Source organism: Podarcis cretensis, assembly GCF_951804945.1.
Source record: "Podarcis cretensis genome assembly, chromosome: 13".
Taxonomy (NCBI): Eukaryota; Metazoa; Chordata; class Lepidosauria; order Squamata; family Lacertidae; genus Podarcis; species Podarcis cretensis.
This window is the reverse complement of record NC_137182.1, coordinates 54,122,782-54,138,779: the sequence shown is the minus strand read 5'-3', so window position 1 is coordinate 54,138,779 and position 15,998 is coordinate 54,122,782. Positions and strand designations below refer to the sequence as shown.

The 15,998-nt window shown below is 48.6% G+C and overlaps 1 protein-coding gene across 3 annotated transcripts; it reads right to left on the bottom strand.

Moving 5' to 3' along the window:
* Positions 1 to 2,474: 2,474 nt before the first annotated feature.
* TMEM95 (transmembrane protein 95) lies at positions 2,475 to 14,655 on the bottom strand. 3 transcript variants are annotated; one of them, XM_079952183.1, is made up of 7 exons: positions 14,144 to 14,642; positions 12,603 to 12,659; positions 12,350 to 12,430; positions 9,749 to 9,769; positions 7,747 to 7,827; positions 6,630 to 6,717; positions 2,475 to 3,176 (listed from the first exon to the last, which is right to left on the bottom strand). In XM_079952183.1, exons 1-7 carry the CDS (start codon positions 14,409 to 14,411, stop codon positions 3,131 to 3,133), a joined length of 642 nt encoding a protein of 213 aa, XP_079808309.1. In that variant the 5' UTR covers positions 14,412 to 14,642; the 3' UTR covers positions 2,475 to 3,130. The 3 variants fall into 3 exon arrangements, with proteins under 3 accessions (XP_079808309.1, XP_079808310.1, XP_079808308.1); XM_079952184.1 differs by lacking the exon at positions 6,630 to 6,717 and having other exon boundaries at positions 14,144 to 14,650; XM_079952182.1 differs by lacking the exons at positions 2,475 to 3,176; positions 6,630 to 6,717; positions 7,747 to 7,827 and having other exon boundaries at positions 9,421 to 9,769; positions 14,144 to 14,655.
* Positions 14,656 to 15,998: the final 1,343 nt, after the last annotated feature.

The window sequence follows — 15,998 nt, the reverse complement described above, 5'->3', positions numbered from 1 at the left end:
GAAACACTGGCCTGCGAGCGCTGCAGTTGGAGAACAGCCTTTACCAAAGGTCTCATGGACTTTGGAGACACTCGAACTCAGGACGCAAGGGAGAAATGTGCTAAGAGGAAGGCTGTTAGAATTCCTGCTCCGTGATTGCAGTCATGGGATTGTTGTCTTTCACATATATTTTGACTCCACCGCGTGGGAAGTGACGGAGACAGGATGTTTGTGTTCCTGTGTTCCGTGAAGTGGGACTCTTGTCCTTTGTTCTTTTCCTCTTTGCTGTCTGATGCTAGAGAGAGAGGGAGCCATGTTGCAGTGCTCCGTGTGTGTGTTTAGATGTAAATAAAGTAAAGGTAAAGGGACCCCTGACCATTAGGTCCAGTCGTGGCCGACTCTGGGGTTGCGGCGCTCATCTTGCTTTACTGGCCAAGGGAGCCGGCGTACAGCTTCCGGGTCATGTGGCCAGCAGGACTAAGCCGCTTCTGGCGAACCAGAGCAGCGCACAGAAACGCCGTTTACCTTCCCACCGGAGCGGTACCTATTGATCTACTTGCACTTTGACGTGCTTTCGAACTGCTAGGTTGGCAGGAGCAGGAACAGAGCAATGGGAGCTGACTCCGTCGCGGGGATTCGAACTGCCGACCTTCTGATCGGCAAGTCCCAGGCTCTGTGGTTTAACCCACAACACCACCCGCGTCCCATAAAATAAAGTAGTTTAGCCAAAATGTTGAGTTGCTGAGGTCTGTCACGCGAACTGCGAAGACTCTGCGGATCCCTAAGTGTGCCGGTGTCTGTTGGCATCGGTCGCCGTGATGTTCAGGCTGAAGAAAGCTTTAGAAGCTCCCGAACGATCGACTAGGAGGGAGAGAACATGCCAGTCGGGCATGTGCCTCTACCAGGGTCCTACTCGAGTGTAGGATGAGCTCCTAACAAATCCACACCGTGATGGACTCCTGCCCGGAAACCAATGTCCCCACTGTGGAAGGACGTGTGGATCCAGAATTGGCCTCCACAGTCACTTACGGACTCATTATTAAAACCATGTTCATGGAAGACAATCTTACTCGGCTACGAGGGATCGCAGAAGGAGAAGGAGAAGAAGGAGAAGGAGAAGAAGAAGAAGAAGAAGAAGAAGAAGAAGAGGAAGAAGAAGAAGAAGAAGAAGAAGAAGAAGAAGAAGAAGAAGAAGAAGAAGAAGAAGAAGAAAGGGGTTGGGCTAGATGTGACAGGAACCCAGAAAACCCACCGGTTTGCGTCTGAGAAAGTGCAGAAAAACCCCCCCAGGGGTTTTCAAATTGGTAAATTGAGCATTTAATTGGCGGAGGCAACACTAATTAACTGGGGCCTGTTATGTAACGCATTGACAGCAAAGCATCTCCGCACCCCCCCCCCCTTTCCACCCGCCATGCGCTAGCAAGGTTCACAGCGTCTCTTTCTCTCCACCAGCCGCCGGGTGCCAGTGCTTGGCTGTTTCCCAGAGCCCACGCACCAAACGCCGGCTGGAGTTGCGCAGCGGTGCGTCAGATGTGCTCTGAACGGTTTGCAAAACACGGGCAGCGAAGGAGCCCGAGAGCATGAGCACGAGTCCTGGAAAAAGCCGAGCTCGGGCGAGCAGCCCTTTGCGCATGCTCAGACACATCCTTTGCACATTCCGGAACTCGCATTGGCTGGGCAGCCGTTGGCAGGCTGGTATCCTCAGGGCGTTTTTGTTTTTGTCATTACAAAAGACTGGCCAGGCTCCCCAGGGTATCCAATCAAGTGACCATTAACAGGTAACCTGCCAGACAGGAGATAAACAACGCGCTCAGATTTCTGCTGTAGACCGCCTCTTCTGTGATTTAGGTATGATGTGTCTGGGGGTGGTCTTGGGCTCCAGGGCGGGGAATTTAAAATGTCTATATAAGGGCGGACACACCTGGGTTCTGGGTCTCCTCCGAGAGGGGGGCACCTTGTTGCAACAGTTCAATAACTTACTAGCTGCTTTGCTTCTCAATATTCTCTGGTTGGCCTCTGTTATTTTCTCCGACCGATGGAGAACCTGCAAAGGACTCTATAAGGGCTCTTGTGTCACCCATAAGGGAATAAGGGCAGATTTTTATTTATTACAGTGTCATCTGCAAATTTGACAAGCATCCCCTCAACTCCTTCGTCCAAGTCATTTATAAAGACGTTGAATGACAACAGGCCCTTCACCCTATATTTGTGCACCTGGTTCTTCCAGAATAGGAGAAGAGGTTGCTGGATCAGGCCTATCTTGGCCAGCATCCTGTTCTCATGGGGGCAGGGGGGGACAACCAGATGCCCGTGGGAAACAAGTGAACAGGATCCGACCTCAAAAGCCCCTCTCAGAGCATTGGCATATTGGCTAGTAGCCACCAATCGACTTCTCTTCCTCCACGAATTTGTCCCATCCTCTTTTAAAGCCGTCCTCCTGTGGCAGGGAGTTCCACAGGTTAACGCACGAATAAGTATTTCAAAAACCAGGCAGATTCGTCAAGGCAGGGTTCGGTTTTATGACACAACATTTGTAACAAAGGCAATGAAATAAATTCCCCCCGCCCAACCCGATATGCTTCAATCTGGAACTCGCTAAATCGGGCGATAATTTAATGGATTGGGCGTTTTAAACACAAACAGAGTTTGCTTTTTTTTATTTTTAAGACCTCCACTTTCTGATTTCCTTACCCCAAGCCCGTGGAGCTTTTTAATCAGCCCAGCAGTGCCTTTGTGGCTGATTGACCTGAAATATAAATAAATCTACATTTCATAACATGGGATAATTTTGCACCTCGGGAGTTATAGCAGTGGAGAGGGGGGGGATTATTGGCGCTTTCTAGTGTTCCTGTTTGCATCTGAATATGTGCTTTCCCCCCTATATATAACTGAATAAAAATGGTTTTGGGGAATTACATGCGGATCTGTGCATTTTTTAAAAAAGTGCAGTTATTTTGCACATGTGCTTATGGGACGCAGTCACAGCCAAGACCTCTGTGTCCTGAACATTGCTTGCACGATGTTGGGTGTCGCCAGCATCGCTTCTTCAAGCTCGTGCCTCACGTATTTTGACTCTTATACAACGCCCCCCCCCCTTCATGTGCAAAGGAGGAGATTATGGAGGGGCCTGCAAGCATTTTGCTCCCCTTTCCTATCCCGGCCCCTCCTCTTCTCTCGTGTTCGCACGGAGCCAAAACCTGCCAAAGAGGAAAGGAAAATATTCATCATCGGGGAAACCGGTTTGCACAGCCTCCCTTCCCCCCCCCCCCTTCTTTTTTCGTTTCTTTGCAGAGTGATTCATTCAGAAACTATGCCGGGTGCGTGTGGTGCTGTGACGCTTCTGGTGTCGCGAAACAGGTGTGGAGAACACACACAAACACACACACACATACACGGTTGCATCCAGAGACACTGGCTGGGAGATTCAAGGCAGAGAAAAGGAAGGATGTTATCACACGGCACACGGTTAGACTGCGGAACTCCCTGCCACAGCAGGCAGCGTTGGCCAACAGCCTAGATGGCTTTAAAAAGGGGACAGAAAGATGTTATACTGCTCGAATTTTACTAGCTAAGAATTGGAAAACACAAGAAGTACCAACAATGGAAGAATAGCAGATGAAGGTGATGGACTGGCCGACCTGACTGGAAGAGGAGGATTAACAGGAAAAAGGGATGAAATTTAAAGACTATTTACTTACATATGTTAAACTAAACTTATTGGATTGCCTGCAAGTATCAGATAGGCTTAGGATTTAATTGCATAATGTGCTGAATTAACATGTTTAAACTTGAAATGTAAAGAGGGGGGGAAAGATGTTAAAATTAATTGTTTTAAGAATTTAGGTACAGTGGTACCTCGGGTTACAGGTTACATACGCTTCAGGTTACATACGCTTCAGGTTACATACGCTTCAGGTTACATACGCTTCAGGTTACAGACTCCACTAACCCAGAAATATTACCTCGGGTTAAGAACTTTGCTTCAGGATGAGAACAGAAATTGTGCTACGGCGGCGCAGTGGCAGCAGGAGGCCCCATTAGCTAAAGTGGTGCTTCAGGTTAAGAACAGTTTCAGGTTAAGAACGGATCTCCGGAACGAATTAAGTACTTAACCCGAGGTACCACTGTACTGGAAAACTGTTAAAATGGTTTACACTGAAATCCAACCCGAGGGATACGAGGAAGTCACTTAACAATGTTATGAAGTTTAGTTTAAATCCAGTTGAGATGTATGTATGTTTGTTTGTTTATATGTTTGTTTGTTTAAAAATTTTCTGGAAAAATTGAAAAAAATGAAAAAATAAAAAGGGGACAGGGCAAATTCAACTGCGCTCCGCAGGTGGAGGCAGCGATGCTTCTGAATAATAATAATAATAATAATAATAATAATAATAATAATAAATTTTATTTATATCCCACCCTCCCCAGCCAAAGCTGGGCTCAGGGCGGCTAACAACAATCAAAATAATCCAACGATTCTAAAAACATTTCATTATAAAAATTAATTAAAATCAAATTGATGGCAACTATTAAGCAAAATTTTGTGCAGATTGCCAGAGGAGGGAGTCAGGCTGCGCCGTGGCCAAAGGCCTGGTGGAACAGCTCTGTCTTGCAGGCCCTGCGGAAAGATGTCAAGTCCCGCAGGGCCCTAGTCTCTTGGGACAGAGCGTTCCACCAGATTGGAGCCACTGCGGAGAAGGCCCTGGCTCTAGTTGAGGCCAGCCTAACCTCTCTGTGGCCTGGGATCTTCAAGATGTTTTTATTTGCAGACCGTAGGTTTCTCTGTGGGGCATACCAGGAGAGGCGGTCCCGTAGGTACGAGGGCCCTAGGCCGTATAGGGCTTTGAAGGTTAAAACCAGCACCTTAAACCTGTTCCTGTACTCCACCGGGAGCCAGTGCAGCTGGTATAGTACCGGATGAATGTGATCTCGCAGCGAAGACCCCATAAGGAGTCTCGCCGTGGCATTCTGCACCTGCTGGAGTTTCTGGGTCAGTCTCAAGGGCAGCCCCACGTAGAGCGAGTTACAATAATCCAGTCTGGAGGTGACCGTCGCATGGATCACAGTGGCCAGATCAGGGCGATGCCAGACGTGGGAAACTGCAGGAGGGGAGAGTTCTGCTCTTGAACTCAGGACCTGTTTGCAGGGTTCCCCTAATGGGCATCTGGTCAGCTGCTGTGAGGACAGGATGTTGGACTAGATGGGCCTAATCCAGCAGGCTGTTCTTCTATTCTTCTGTTCTGATGCGGAAATTTAAACCTAACTACAGTATATCTTGGGACACAGGTGGCGCTGTGGGTTAAACCACAGAGCCTGGGACTTGCCGATCAGAAGGTCGGCGGTTCGAATCCCCGCAATGACGGGGTGAGCTCCCGTTGCTCGGTCCCTGCTCCTGCCAACCTAGCAGTTCGAAAGCACACCAGTGCAAGCAGATAAATAGGTCCCGCTCCGGCGGGAAGGTAAACGGCGTTTCCGTGCGCTGCTCTGGTTCGCCAGAAGCAGCTTCGTCATGCTGGCCACATGACCCGGAAGCTGTACGCCGGCTCCCTCGGCCAATAAAGCAAGATGAGTGCCACAACCCCAGAGTCGGCCACGACTGGACCTAATGGTCAGGGGTCCCTTTACCTTTACCTTTACAGTATATCTTGCCGGCCTGTGGAGGTCTGGCACGCAAGGCGTGTGAGCGCCAGGCCTCTCCCGCTCCCCAGGAAGCTGGTCTTCAAAGACAGACTGCCACTGAGAATGGAGGTTCTATAGAACATGTGGATTCTGTAGAGCCATCGTGACCCATAACCGCCAGCACACCTCTCTCCTTTGCCATGACAATACCATTTTGGCACCCTCCCTGCCCGCGGACTTTCTCGCCAGAGTGGTGCATGCTCTGGTTATTTTCCGCTTGCACTACTGCAATGCACTCTATGTGGGGCTACCTTTGAAGGTGACCCGGAAACTACAACTAATCCAGAATGCGGCAGCCAGACTGGTGACTGGGGGCGGCCGCCGAGACCACATAACACCGGTCCAGAAAGACCTACATTGGTTCCCAGGACGTAGTGAGGGTCAAAAGTGGATCATGTTCTTTGGAAGAAAGGCTGGACAGAAGTGCAGTAGTGAATAAAGTGGTACCTTGGTTCTCAAACGCCTTGCTTCCCAAACACCAAAAACCCAGAAGTTATGTGTTCCGGTTTTCAAACATATTTCAGAAGCCAAACACCCAATGCGGCTGTCGGCTATTATTTCTGGGGCGCCTGCACCAATCAGAAGCTGCATCTTGGTTTTTGAAATAATAATAATAATAATAATAATAATAATAATAATAATAATAATAATAATTTATTTATAACCCCCCCCCATCTAGCCGGGCTTCCCCAGCCACTTTGCGAGGCTTCCAGCAAAATATTAAAACACAGTAATGCATCAAACATTAAAAGCTTCCCTAAACAGGGCTGCCTTCAGATGTCTTGTAAAAGTCAGGCGGTTGTTTATTTCCTTGACATCTGGTGGGAGGGAGTTCCACAGGGCAGTTTTGGAACAGACTTCGGGAACGGATTAAGTTTGAGAACCGAGGCACCACTGTACTGTCCATTATCCCATTAATTGAGGTTCTCTATCAGCAATGCCCCTTCCCCTCCATGGGGTGCCCCACTTACTCGAGAGCGCAGGAAACGATGCCCAGGAAAAGGCAGGAACCAGAGATGGAGCAGATTAACCGGGTGATTTTTTCCAAACCTCCGCCCTCTGTGGGGAGAAAAAGAGGGAGAGAAATGGGTGAGCGAATGCCAGGGGGCAGGCAAAGAGAGAAAGGGGTGCTTGGAAGAGCCCAGGAAGGTCTTGGGTGGCTCCCATAATAATAATAATAATAGCAATAATAATAATAATAATAATAAGAAGAAGAAGAAGAAGAAGAAGAAGAAGAAGAAGAAGAAGTGATAAAACATCAAACACTAAAAGCTTCCCTAAACCTTTAGGGACCTTTAGAAGTTCAACTCATGTAAAACCTATACACAAAGTTTACAGAGTGCGCCTTGAAAAATGCCCTTTTTGAAAAGGTTGTTTTTGACCTTAGGTTGGGAGGGGGGGGTCTCTCCTGGCTTGGGGAATTTTTTTTTAAAAAAAAGGTTCACAGGTTAATAATAATAATAATAATAATAATAATAATAATATATAATAAATTTATTATTTGTACCCCGCCCATCTGGTTGGGTTTCCCTAGCCACTCTGGGCGGCTTCCACAGAGACCAAAATTACACTAAAATGTCACACATTAAAAACTTCCCTAAACAGGGCTGCCTTCAGATGTCCTCTAAAAGTCAGCTAGTTGTTTATTTCCTTGACATCTGCTGGGAGGGCGTTCCACAGGGAGGGCGCCACCACCGAGAAGGCCCTGTGCCCGGTTCTAAGGAAAAGCGGGACATTTCAGGGATCAAACCAGAAACCAGGATGGCGTCTGTTAATCCGGGGCTGTCCCTGGAAAATTGGGACGCGTGGAAGTCTGCCAAAGTCCTTGGCAAGTAGGGTGGACCCTGGAAGATAAAAGGGGAGGGAGGGGGCAAGGACTGGCCAAGGAGGGGTGGGAATGACACACCCAGAGGGTTTGCATAAGAGACAAGGTGCTTTTTAATGTTTTATTCTGTTTTTAGTGTTCTGTTGGGAACCGCCCAGAGCGGCTGGGGAAACCCAGCCAGACTGTTGGGGTATAAATATTATTATTATTATTATTATTATTATTATTATTATTATTATTGAAGCAAAGGAGAAGCCCCTTACCTGGATAACAGGTCTTCATTTCCCAGCAGCGCACCTCCACTCTCCGGCAAGTGGTACAGTTCCACACCAAGGCTGATCCCTCTGGAAATGGGGGTCAGGAGGGAAAGGGGGTCAGGTGAGGGTGTGGGGCAGAGGCCTCAGAACCCCCCACCTCCTCTGATGGAGGGGAAGGACCATAGCTGTCAAGCGTCCCTTATTTGGCGGGAAAGTCCCTTATCCCAGCGCCGTGTCCCGCTGCTGTCCCTTCTTGATGATGTCCCTTAAATTTCCCGGGTTTCAAAGGAAGCAGCTCCTCTCCCTCCCTCCCTTGATATGTCCAGCTGTCCTTTGCCAACAACAAATTGTCGCTGTTTTTTGTGTGTTGAATATATGCTATATGGTCATTGATGGACCTCATAGGTATCTCAAGCCATTTGCCCATGTTGCCGTGCAACCAGTCCATGCAGAATGTCGGCACCCTATATATAGAAATGAGCAAACCAGTGATATTTTAGGGAGCAGGCGGGGCCCATGACTTACATCCTAGTATCCTACACAACACAAAACACTGTTGCTGCATGTAGGTTTTATTTTATTTGTTTTTTATCTTATATTTTGGAAATGTACATCCAGTTTTTTCCCTTTAATTTTTTGGGGGCCCCGAAGAGAGCGGGGCCCTAAGCTATAGCTTGTTTCGCTTATAAGTAAATCCAGCATTGGAGAAAAAGAACCTTGTTTCTCTTCCCAGTGGGGATTTTAACCCAAGTCTCCCAGGTCTTAGTCCGGCAATAACCATTGCACCGTACTGCCTCTCACTGCTCACATTGAAGAAGGGGCATTCCCCAACCTGGTGTACTCTCGTGGTTTCGCCTCCCATTAGCTGATGGGAATTGTAGTCCAAAACCTCTGGGGGCACCAGGTTGGGGGTGGTTGCTGCAGGCCTTTTGCAAATCTCCACCCAGCTGTGGGCCTGGAGCCATAGCTGGCAACCGTCCCTTATTTGGTGGGAAAGTCCCTTACCCCAGCGTTGTGTCCCGCTGCTGTCCCTTATTGATGATGTCCCTTAAATTTCCCAGCTTTCAAAGGAAGCAGCTCCTCTCCCTCCCTCACTCTCTGCCGGCCAGGGAGGAGGGAGGCTCCAGCTGTGTTGCTTGGCTGCGTTGCTCACCCAATAAGGAGTCTGAGAACGACTGGGGGGGTGGAGCTTGCATGCCTTGTGCCAATCAAATCGGCCGCATTGCCTGGGGACTCGCCTTTGCTCAGCGCTTCCCAGCGGAGAGGTGACGGTGGTTTTCCTTGCTGCATCCCCTTTGCCGGGTTGCTGCGCTGTGGGAACCACCGCTTGAGGCTTCGTTTGCCTGCTGGCTGGGCTTTCTGCCTTTGGCTCAGAAGTTGAACATGCCTGTGCTTGGAAAATCCCTTATTTTGGCTGCTGATCCCTTATTTTTGAGGCTGCTGGTCCCTTATTTTCAAATCTGTAAGTTGACAGCTATGGACCGAACCCAGGCCTTCTCTTCCCTGTGCAACCCTTCCCGGTTCAAAAACCAGGCTCAGGGCGGCTAACAACAAATTTTAAACAGTTTAAAACACTTAATTATAAAAGCAGCCTAAAATACAGTATAAAAACATGAATAACAATAAAAAAAAATCAAAAATCAATTAGATAATCCCCAGGGCTAGCTGGCTGAATTGGTCCTACTTGGGCCAGCAAGGAGGCCAGGGGAGAATTAGCTGTGGGGTCTCAGAGCGGGTGATCTTCATAAAAGGGGAAGGAAGGGAAGGGGAATAAAAGATCAGGCTGAATTCAAATTAAAGGCTAGGAGGAATAGCTCTGTCTTACAGGCCCAGCGGAAGGAGGTTAAATCCTGCAGGGCCCTGGTCTCACGGGACAGAGCATTCCACCAGGTCGGAGCCATCACTGAAAAGGGATATAATAAGGGAGGGGGTGTTTCCCCATCTTTTATAAAGGTGGGGCTCTTGATCCCAGTATTTCTTGTTCTGCCATCCCGTCCCCGGAACTTACGGCAAGCCGGAGGGCACAGCGCTGGAAGAGAAAAGAGAAAAGAGGTTTATTGCCAGACACCCAGTCATCTAGGAAGCTAGTTTTTCCAGCCTGCTATCAGGGACTGGGGCTGGTCCCTGCCTTGGAAATTGTGAGGCATAGCTGTCAACTTACAGACTTGAAAATAAGGGTCCAGCAGCCTTGAAAATAAGGGATCAGCAGCCAAAATAAGGGATTTTCTGAGCACAGGTATGTTCAGCTTCTGAGCCCCTCCGAGCCAAAGGCAGAAAGCCCAGCCAGCAGCCAAACGAAGCCTCAAGCGGTGGTTCCCACAGCGCAGCAACCCGGCAAAGGGGATGCAGCAAGGAAAACCACCGTCCCCTCTCTGCTGGGAAGCGCTGAGCAAAGGCGAGTCCCCAGGCAAGGCGGCCGATTTGATTGGCACAAGGCATGCAAGCTCCACCCCCCCCGTCGTTCTCAGACTCCTTATTGGGTGAGCAACGCAGCCAAGCAACACAGTTGGAGCCTCCCTCCTCCCTGGCCGGCAGAGAGGGAGGGAGGGAGAGGAGCTGCTTCCTTTGAAACCCGGGAAATTTAAGGGATATCATCAATAAGGGACAGCAGCGGGACACAGCGCTGGGATAAGGGACTGTTCCGCCAAATAAGGGACGGTTGACAGCTATGTTGTGAGGTCAGGATAGGACCCTGGAGGTTTCTGGAGCGAAGGATGCTTTTCAATCTGCTGTTTCTAGTCATCCACACGCATGATTCAGATTGTTTCTCCTATGCCCTAAGGGGCAGATTCTGAGAGGAAAAATTACCCTCTTCCCTCTCGTCCCAGATGAGTGAGATTATGATTCATTCATTTATTCATTTCATGAAATCTACACACTAAAAATAAAATGCCCTCATAGCAGGTTGCAAAGAGAACAAAACAATGAAATGATCAGTGAAAACAGTTTTTTAAAAACCGGCAATAAACTAAAGAGCAGATTGAAACATACACCCACGTTCTACATGTCTGAGCAGGCTTGTCTAAGCGACAGTAGTTTTAGCAGGCGCCAAGAGGAGTACTGCTGAAGGTACTCCTGGCTGGTGTCAAGTGGCAGGGAGTTCCAAAGGTGTCGGCGCTGCCACAAGAAAAGATCCGGTTTCCAGAAATGCAGAACGGGTAGCGTGTGGAAACAGCAAAAGTTCTGCCAATCAAAGCGGTCAAGTGTGGCGTTTATGGGGCGAGGCGATCTCAAAGGTGAACCAGGTCTCATGTTGTTAAGGGCTTTAGATACTGAGAGCAACACACCGTAGCAAATCGGCAAATCTCTGAGCAGAGGTGCGATATGGCGACAAAGCCTCCCTCCGTTCAGTAATTGGGCTGCAGCAGTGGGGTGCAGTGAAGTTTTTCATAGGGGAACGGTTAGGGGCAGGGGTGCTGGATTGCAAGGGGCATTGGGGGGGGTCGATGTCATGCGTGTGATATTGTGACGCCCTGGTGTCGCGCATGCAAGCATAAGCGAAACCCCACATTTAAGGTTCTGGTTTTGACCTTTAAAGTCCTATGCGGCCCAGGACCCACGTACCTACGGGACCGCCTCTCCTGGTACGCCCCGCAGAGAGGTCCACAATTGACAACACCTTGGAGGTCCCAGGTCGCAAGGTGGTTATACTGGTCTCAACTAGGGGCAGGGCCTTTTCAGTACTGGCCCCGACTTGGTGGAACGCTCTGTCCCAAGAGACTAGGGCCCTGCGGGACTTGACATCTTTCCGCAGGGCCTGCAAGACAGAGCTGTTCCGCCAGGCCTTTGGTTTGGACTCACTCTGACAACCCCTTATATGGGATTTGGTGTATAAATTTTCCCTTGGCTTTTTTGCTGAGACATGTAGGACCAGCATGGATCGCTGGCTCGGGTGAATATCTGATGTTTCCTCCTTTATGGTCTTGATTTATGAGCTTCTACTAAAATGAGGCTGCATTTTAAGCTGCATTTTAAGCCATATTTTAATTAACTGTTTGGTGGTGGTGGCTGTTGTTTTTCTATTACGTTTTATTGTAATTCGTATTTGGTGTTAGCCGCTGTGAGTCCTCCCCTGCCGGCGAGGGAGGGGTATAAATAAACATTTATTTACTTATTCTTTATGCGTGTGATATTTTGACGTCCTGATGTCGCGCACGTGAGCATAAGCGAAACCCCACGTTTGAGGGAAAAACACACTTTGCACATGCCCAGAAGCATCCTCTGTTTTTCCAGCACATTCTGTGACTGAGATGTATTTTAAAAATTTCAGAGCCGGTCCCAATACAGACTGGGTTTCAGACTGAACATCCTTTCTCTCTCTTTTTTTATAAATAATTTTTATTAATTTTAACATATAAATTATAATGCATACCACATAACTTCACCACTTATACAATCTTTTTTGGACTTCCATCAGGACCCCTGATGATCCACTGTTTTTATCACTTCTTGTGCATTTCTTAAATTCATATTGCCTTTATTTATCTTAACTAACCATCCTCCCCTTGATTCATTTCTGCAATAGTTCCAAGAATTCACCTCACAAAACTTCTTGCAAACGATCATCGCAATTACTTTTCAAATACAGACTGAACATCCTTTCTCATACCTTCCCTGCTCTGCTCTGGTATCTTGACTTCATGAAGCCAGTTCCAAAACTTTGGGAAGTCCGCAAGGCTCTGGTTTATTTCTGGCGGGGAGAAGAGACGAGAGACTGATAATCCCACTCTGCCACCAACAACAGCTTCTCTAGACTGATTCAAAAGCAAGAGTTTTCACACACACCCTCCCCTTTATTTTACGCCCATCGTCCCAAGGGAGCACCACCCTCTGAAATATGCACAATCCAAACTGCTCCTTACCTATAACCCGGAAGACTCGGTGCGTTTTTTCCAGCAACAGATCCAAGGACATGTCATCTGCAGGTGGGAGGGAAGAAAGGGGAGCCGTGCATCATCATCATCATCATCATCATCATCATCATTTATTATTTATACCCCGCCCATCTGGCTGGGCTTCCCCAGCAACTCTGGGCAGCTTCCAACCAAATATTAAAATACAGTAATACATCGGACAGATCGTGAAACTGAGGCTCCAATACTTTGGCCACCTCATGAGAAGAGAAGACTCCCTGGAAAAGAGCCTGATGTTGGAAAAGATTGACGGCACAAGGAGAAGGGGACGACAGAGGACGAGATGGTGGGACAGTGTTCTCGAAGGGACCAGCATGAGTCTGACCAAACTGCAGGAGGCAGTGGAAGAGAGGAGGGCCTGGTGTGCTCTGGTCCAGGGGGTCACGAAGAGGCGGACAAGACTAAACGACTCAACAACAACAAAACAGGGCTGCCTGGTGATCTGCAACACCTGCCACCCCCAACCTGGTGCCCTTCAGAGTGGCGCATGCTCTGGTTATCTCTTGCTTGGACTACTGCAATGCGCTTTACGTGGGGCTGCCTTTGAAGGTGACCCAGAAACTGCAACTAATCCAGAATGCGGCAGCTAGACTGGGGACTGGGAGCGGCCGCCAAGACCACATAACACCGGTCCTGAAAGACCCACATTGGCTCCCAGGACGTTTCCAAGCACAATTCAAAGTGTTGGTGCTGACCTTGAAAGCCCTAAACGGCCTCAAAGGCCCAGTAGACCTGAAGGAGCGTCTCCACCCCCATCGTCCAGCCCGGACACTGAGGTCCAGCTCCGAGGGATAACGAGCTTACGAAAGTACTTCAGTGGATTCTGAAAAACGCAAACCGTCCGAAGAACTGTGGTGATCTCTCCCCTTAGTTTGTCTAATTTTTAACAGCTATCTCTACTTCTTGTGGGATTGAGTTCCACAGGTCAGCTATGAAGGGAGAAGCATATTTGTATGTCCCGAACCACCCAGCATTATATACGAGTGATTGCGTGCATATAGAAACCTCTGGGCTTTTGCCTGACTGGAATGCAGACCATCTAGAAATAATAATAATAATAATTATTATTATTATTATTATTATTATTATTATTATTATCATCATCTCTTGCTCTGCCCCCTTTCCCCCCTCTGGCTCCACCCACCACCAACATGTGGACACCTGCCCCCCAAAGAGATAACCCACAGGGAAATATAGGGGGAGCCCCACCCCTGTTGCCACCCATAATAATATATTGTTATTATTACCGCTAATAATATTGATCTGAGCGACTATGCTAATGGGATGCATTCAGAAATAATAACAGTGGCATTCCTGTCACGCGTACAAAACTAATAATAGTGATGTTGCACGATGCAGACAGAAATACTAACAGTGATGTTCCATCAGTGTGTACAGAAATAATAACAGTGATGTTCTAATCGTTGCCGTTAACTAATAATAAATCCTGTCCCTTTCCAGACATCCCCAAAGAGCCCTGGATTCTCTACCTAAGGCCAAGCCCAGGGAGGACTCTCTGCCCCAGGGATAACCGGTACAGTTTGCCTGGTTGTAACGCTCTCGGTATTGGGCGCAGAGGTGGGCAAAGCGGGTCTTCAGGTTCTTGGAATGGAGTCCGCAGTGGATGCACCCCTCCGTCCCGGGGCTCTCGCTGGCAAGGATGAGCAGGAGGAGAGCCAGAGTCGCGGGCGACCGAGAGCCCGGTCCCAGAGCCCTCGGAGCGGAGAACGCTTTAGAAAGGGCCATTGGTGGGCCCATCAGGAAAGCTGTAGGTGTGGCTGGAGGAACACATTCCAGAACCCTTTTGGTTCTTTGGGTCGGGGTTCTAAGCTGCCGTCAGGGCAACCGGTTCCAGCGTCCCGGGACGGGGGTTCTGTTCATAAAGGGACAACTCTGGCCTCGGTCCAGTAGACCTGAAGGAGCGTCTCCACCCCCATCGTTCAGCCCGGACACTGAGGTCCAGCTCCGAGGGCCTTCTGGCGGTTCCCTCCCTGTAAGAAGCGAGGTCACAGGGAACCAGGCACAGAGCCTTCTTGGTGGTGGCGCCCACCCTGTGGAACGCCCTCCCAGCAGATGTCAAGGCAAAAACTAGTTCTGGCATCTGGCTAAAGTGCAACCCTATTCTGTTTGCAGCAGTTCCATCAAAGGTTCTGTGTCTAAGATTTCAGATTAAAACTGCAGAGTGGAAGGAAAGGAGGACGTTTTTCTGCCTCCCCACTTCCAGCTACTCTCTGAAGAATGGAGAAGAGACCCTCTTCAGAATATTAGGGGGGTGAGCAGGGGAAGGACCAGAACATGTGAAAAATGAACATACAGTGCTCCCTTGGTTCTCAAACGCCTTGGTACTCAAACAACTTGGAACCCAAACACTGCAAACCCGGAAGTGTGTATTTCGGTTTGTGACCTTTTTTAAGAAGCTGAATGTGCTCCTTTTGAGTGCCACACTTCTATTTTGAGTATTACGCCGAGGTCTGTCTGTTTTTGCTATTTATTTTGCATTTTTGTTTTTGCGGCTCTTTTTTGTTTTGTGACTGTGTGGAAACCCAGTTCAGCTACTGATTGCTTGCTTTTGTGACTGCAGCACATTGTGTTTATGGCTTCCATTTTATGAATCGATGGTTTCCTTAGAGAGTAAAATTCATGTTCAATTGCTGTTTTTTTTTAAGGGGTTGTTTTTAAAAGTCTGGAACAGATTAACCTGTTTAGCATTGCTTTCTATGGGAAAGCGTGCCTTGGTTTTGGAACGCTTTGGTTTCGGAACGGACTTGCGGAACGGATTAAGTTCGAGAACCAAGGTGCCACTATAATACTTTAGCTGCAGTTCATTCATTTTCAGCTTTGTAACTTTATTTAAAGTGCGCCTGGACATTCCATTGCTGCGCCCTTGAGCTCCTAGCTTTCATATCTCAGTTTCTAACACTGCATGACAGAGAGGAAGAACGTGATTGTGAGAGCCTCTTCGTTCCCATGCTGCGTCAGATTCAGAAGACAAGCATTTCAGGGGAGAGAGACAGAGCCTCCTGCCCCATCCCGAGACTCCAAATCTCATGCTTCCAAACACCCAAATCACCGGTTCTTAGGCCATGTGGCTAGCCAAAAAGAGAGGACCTCTGCGCATGTGCGGAGGGCATTCCCCACCACCACCTTCAACTTAGGAAACAGAGCCAGCCCAGGGAAGCTTTGCTGTGCGTTACGCATTAAAAGTGTGCCGGCGCTACAGGCCTGCTTTGAAGAAGATTCAATATTTAAGCAGTGCATGTTGAGGCCTGTTGCCGAGTGCTTAAGATGGGCCACATCAGAGCTTGCGCATAGATCCACAGAGGAGGAGGAGGGATGTGTGGGCAT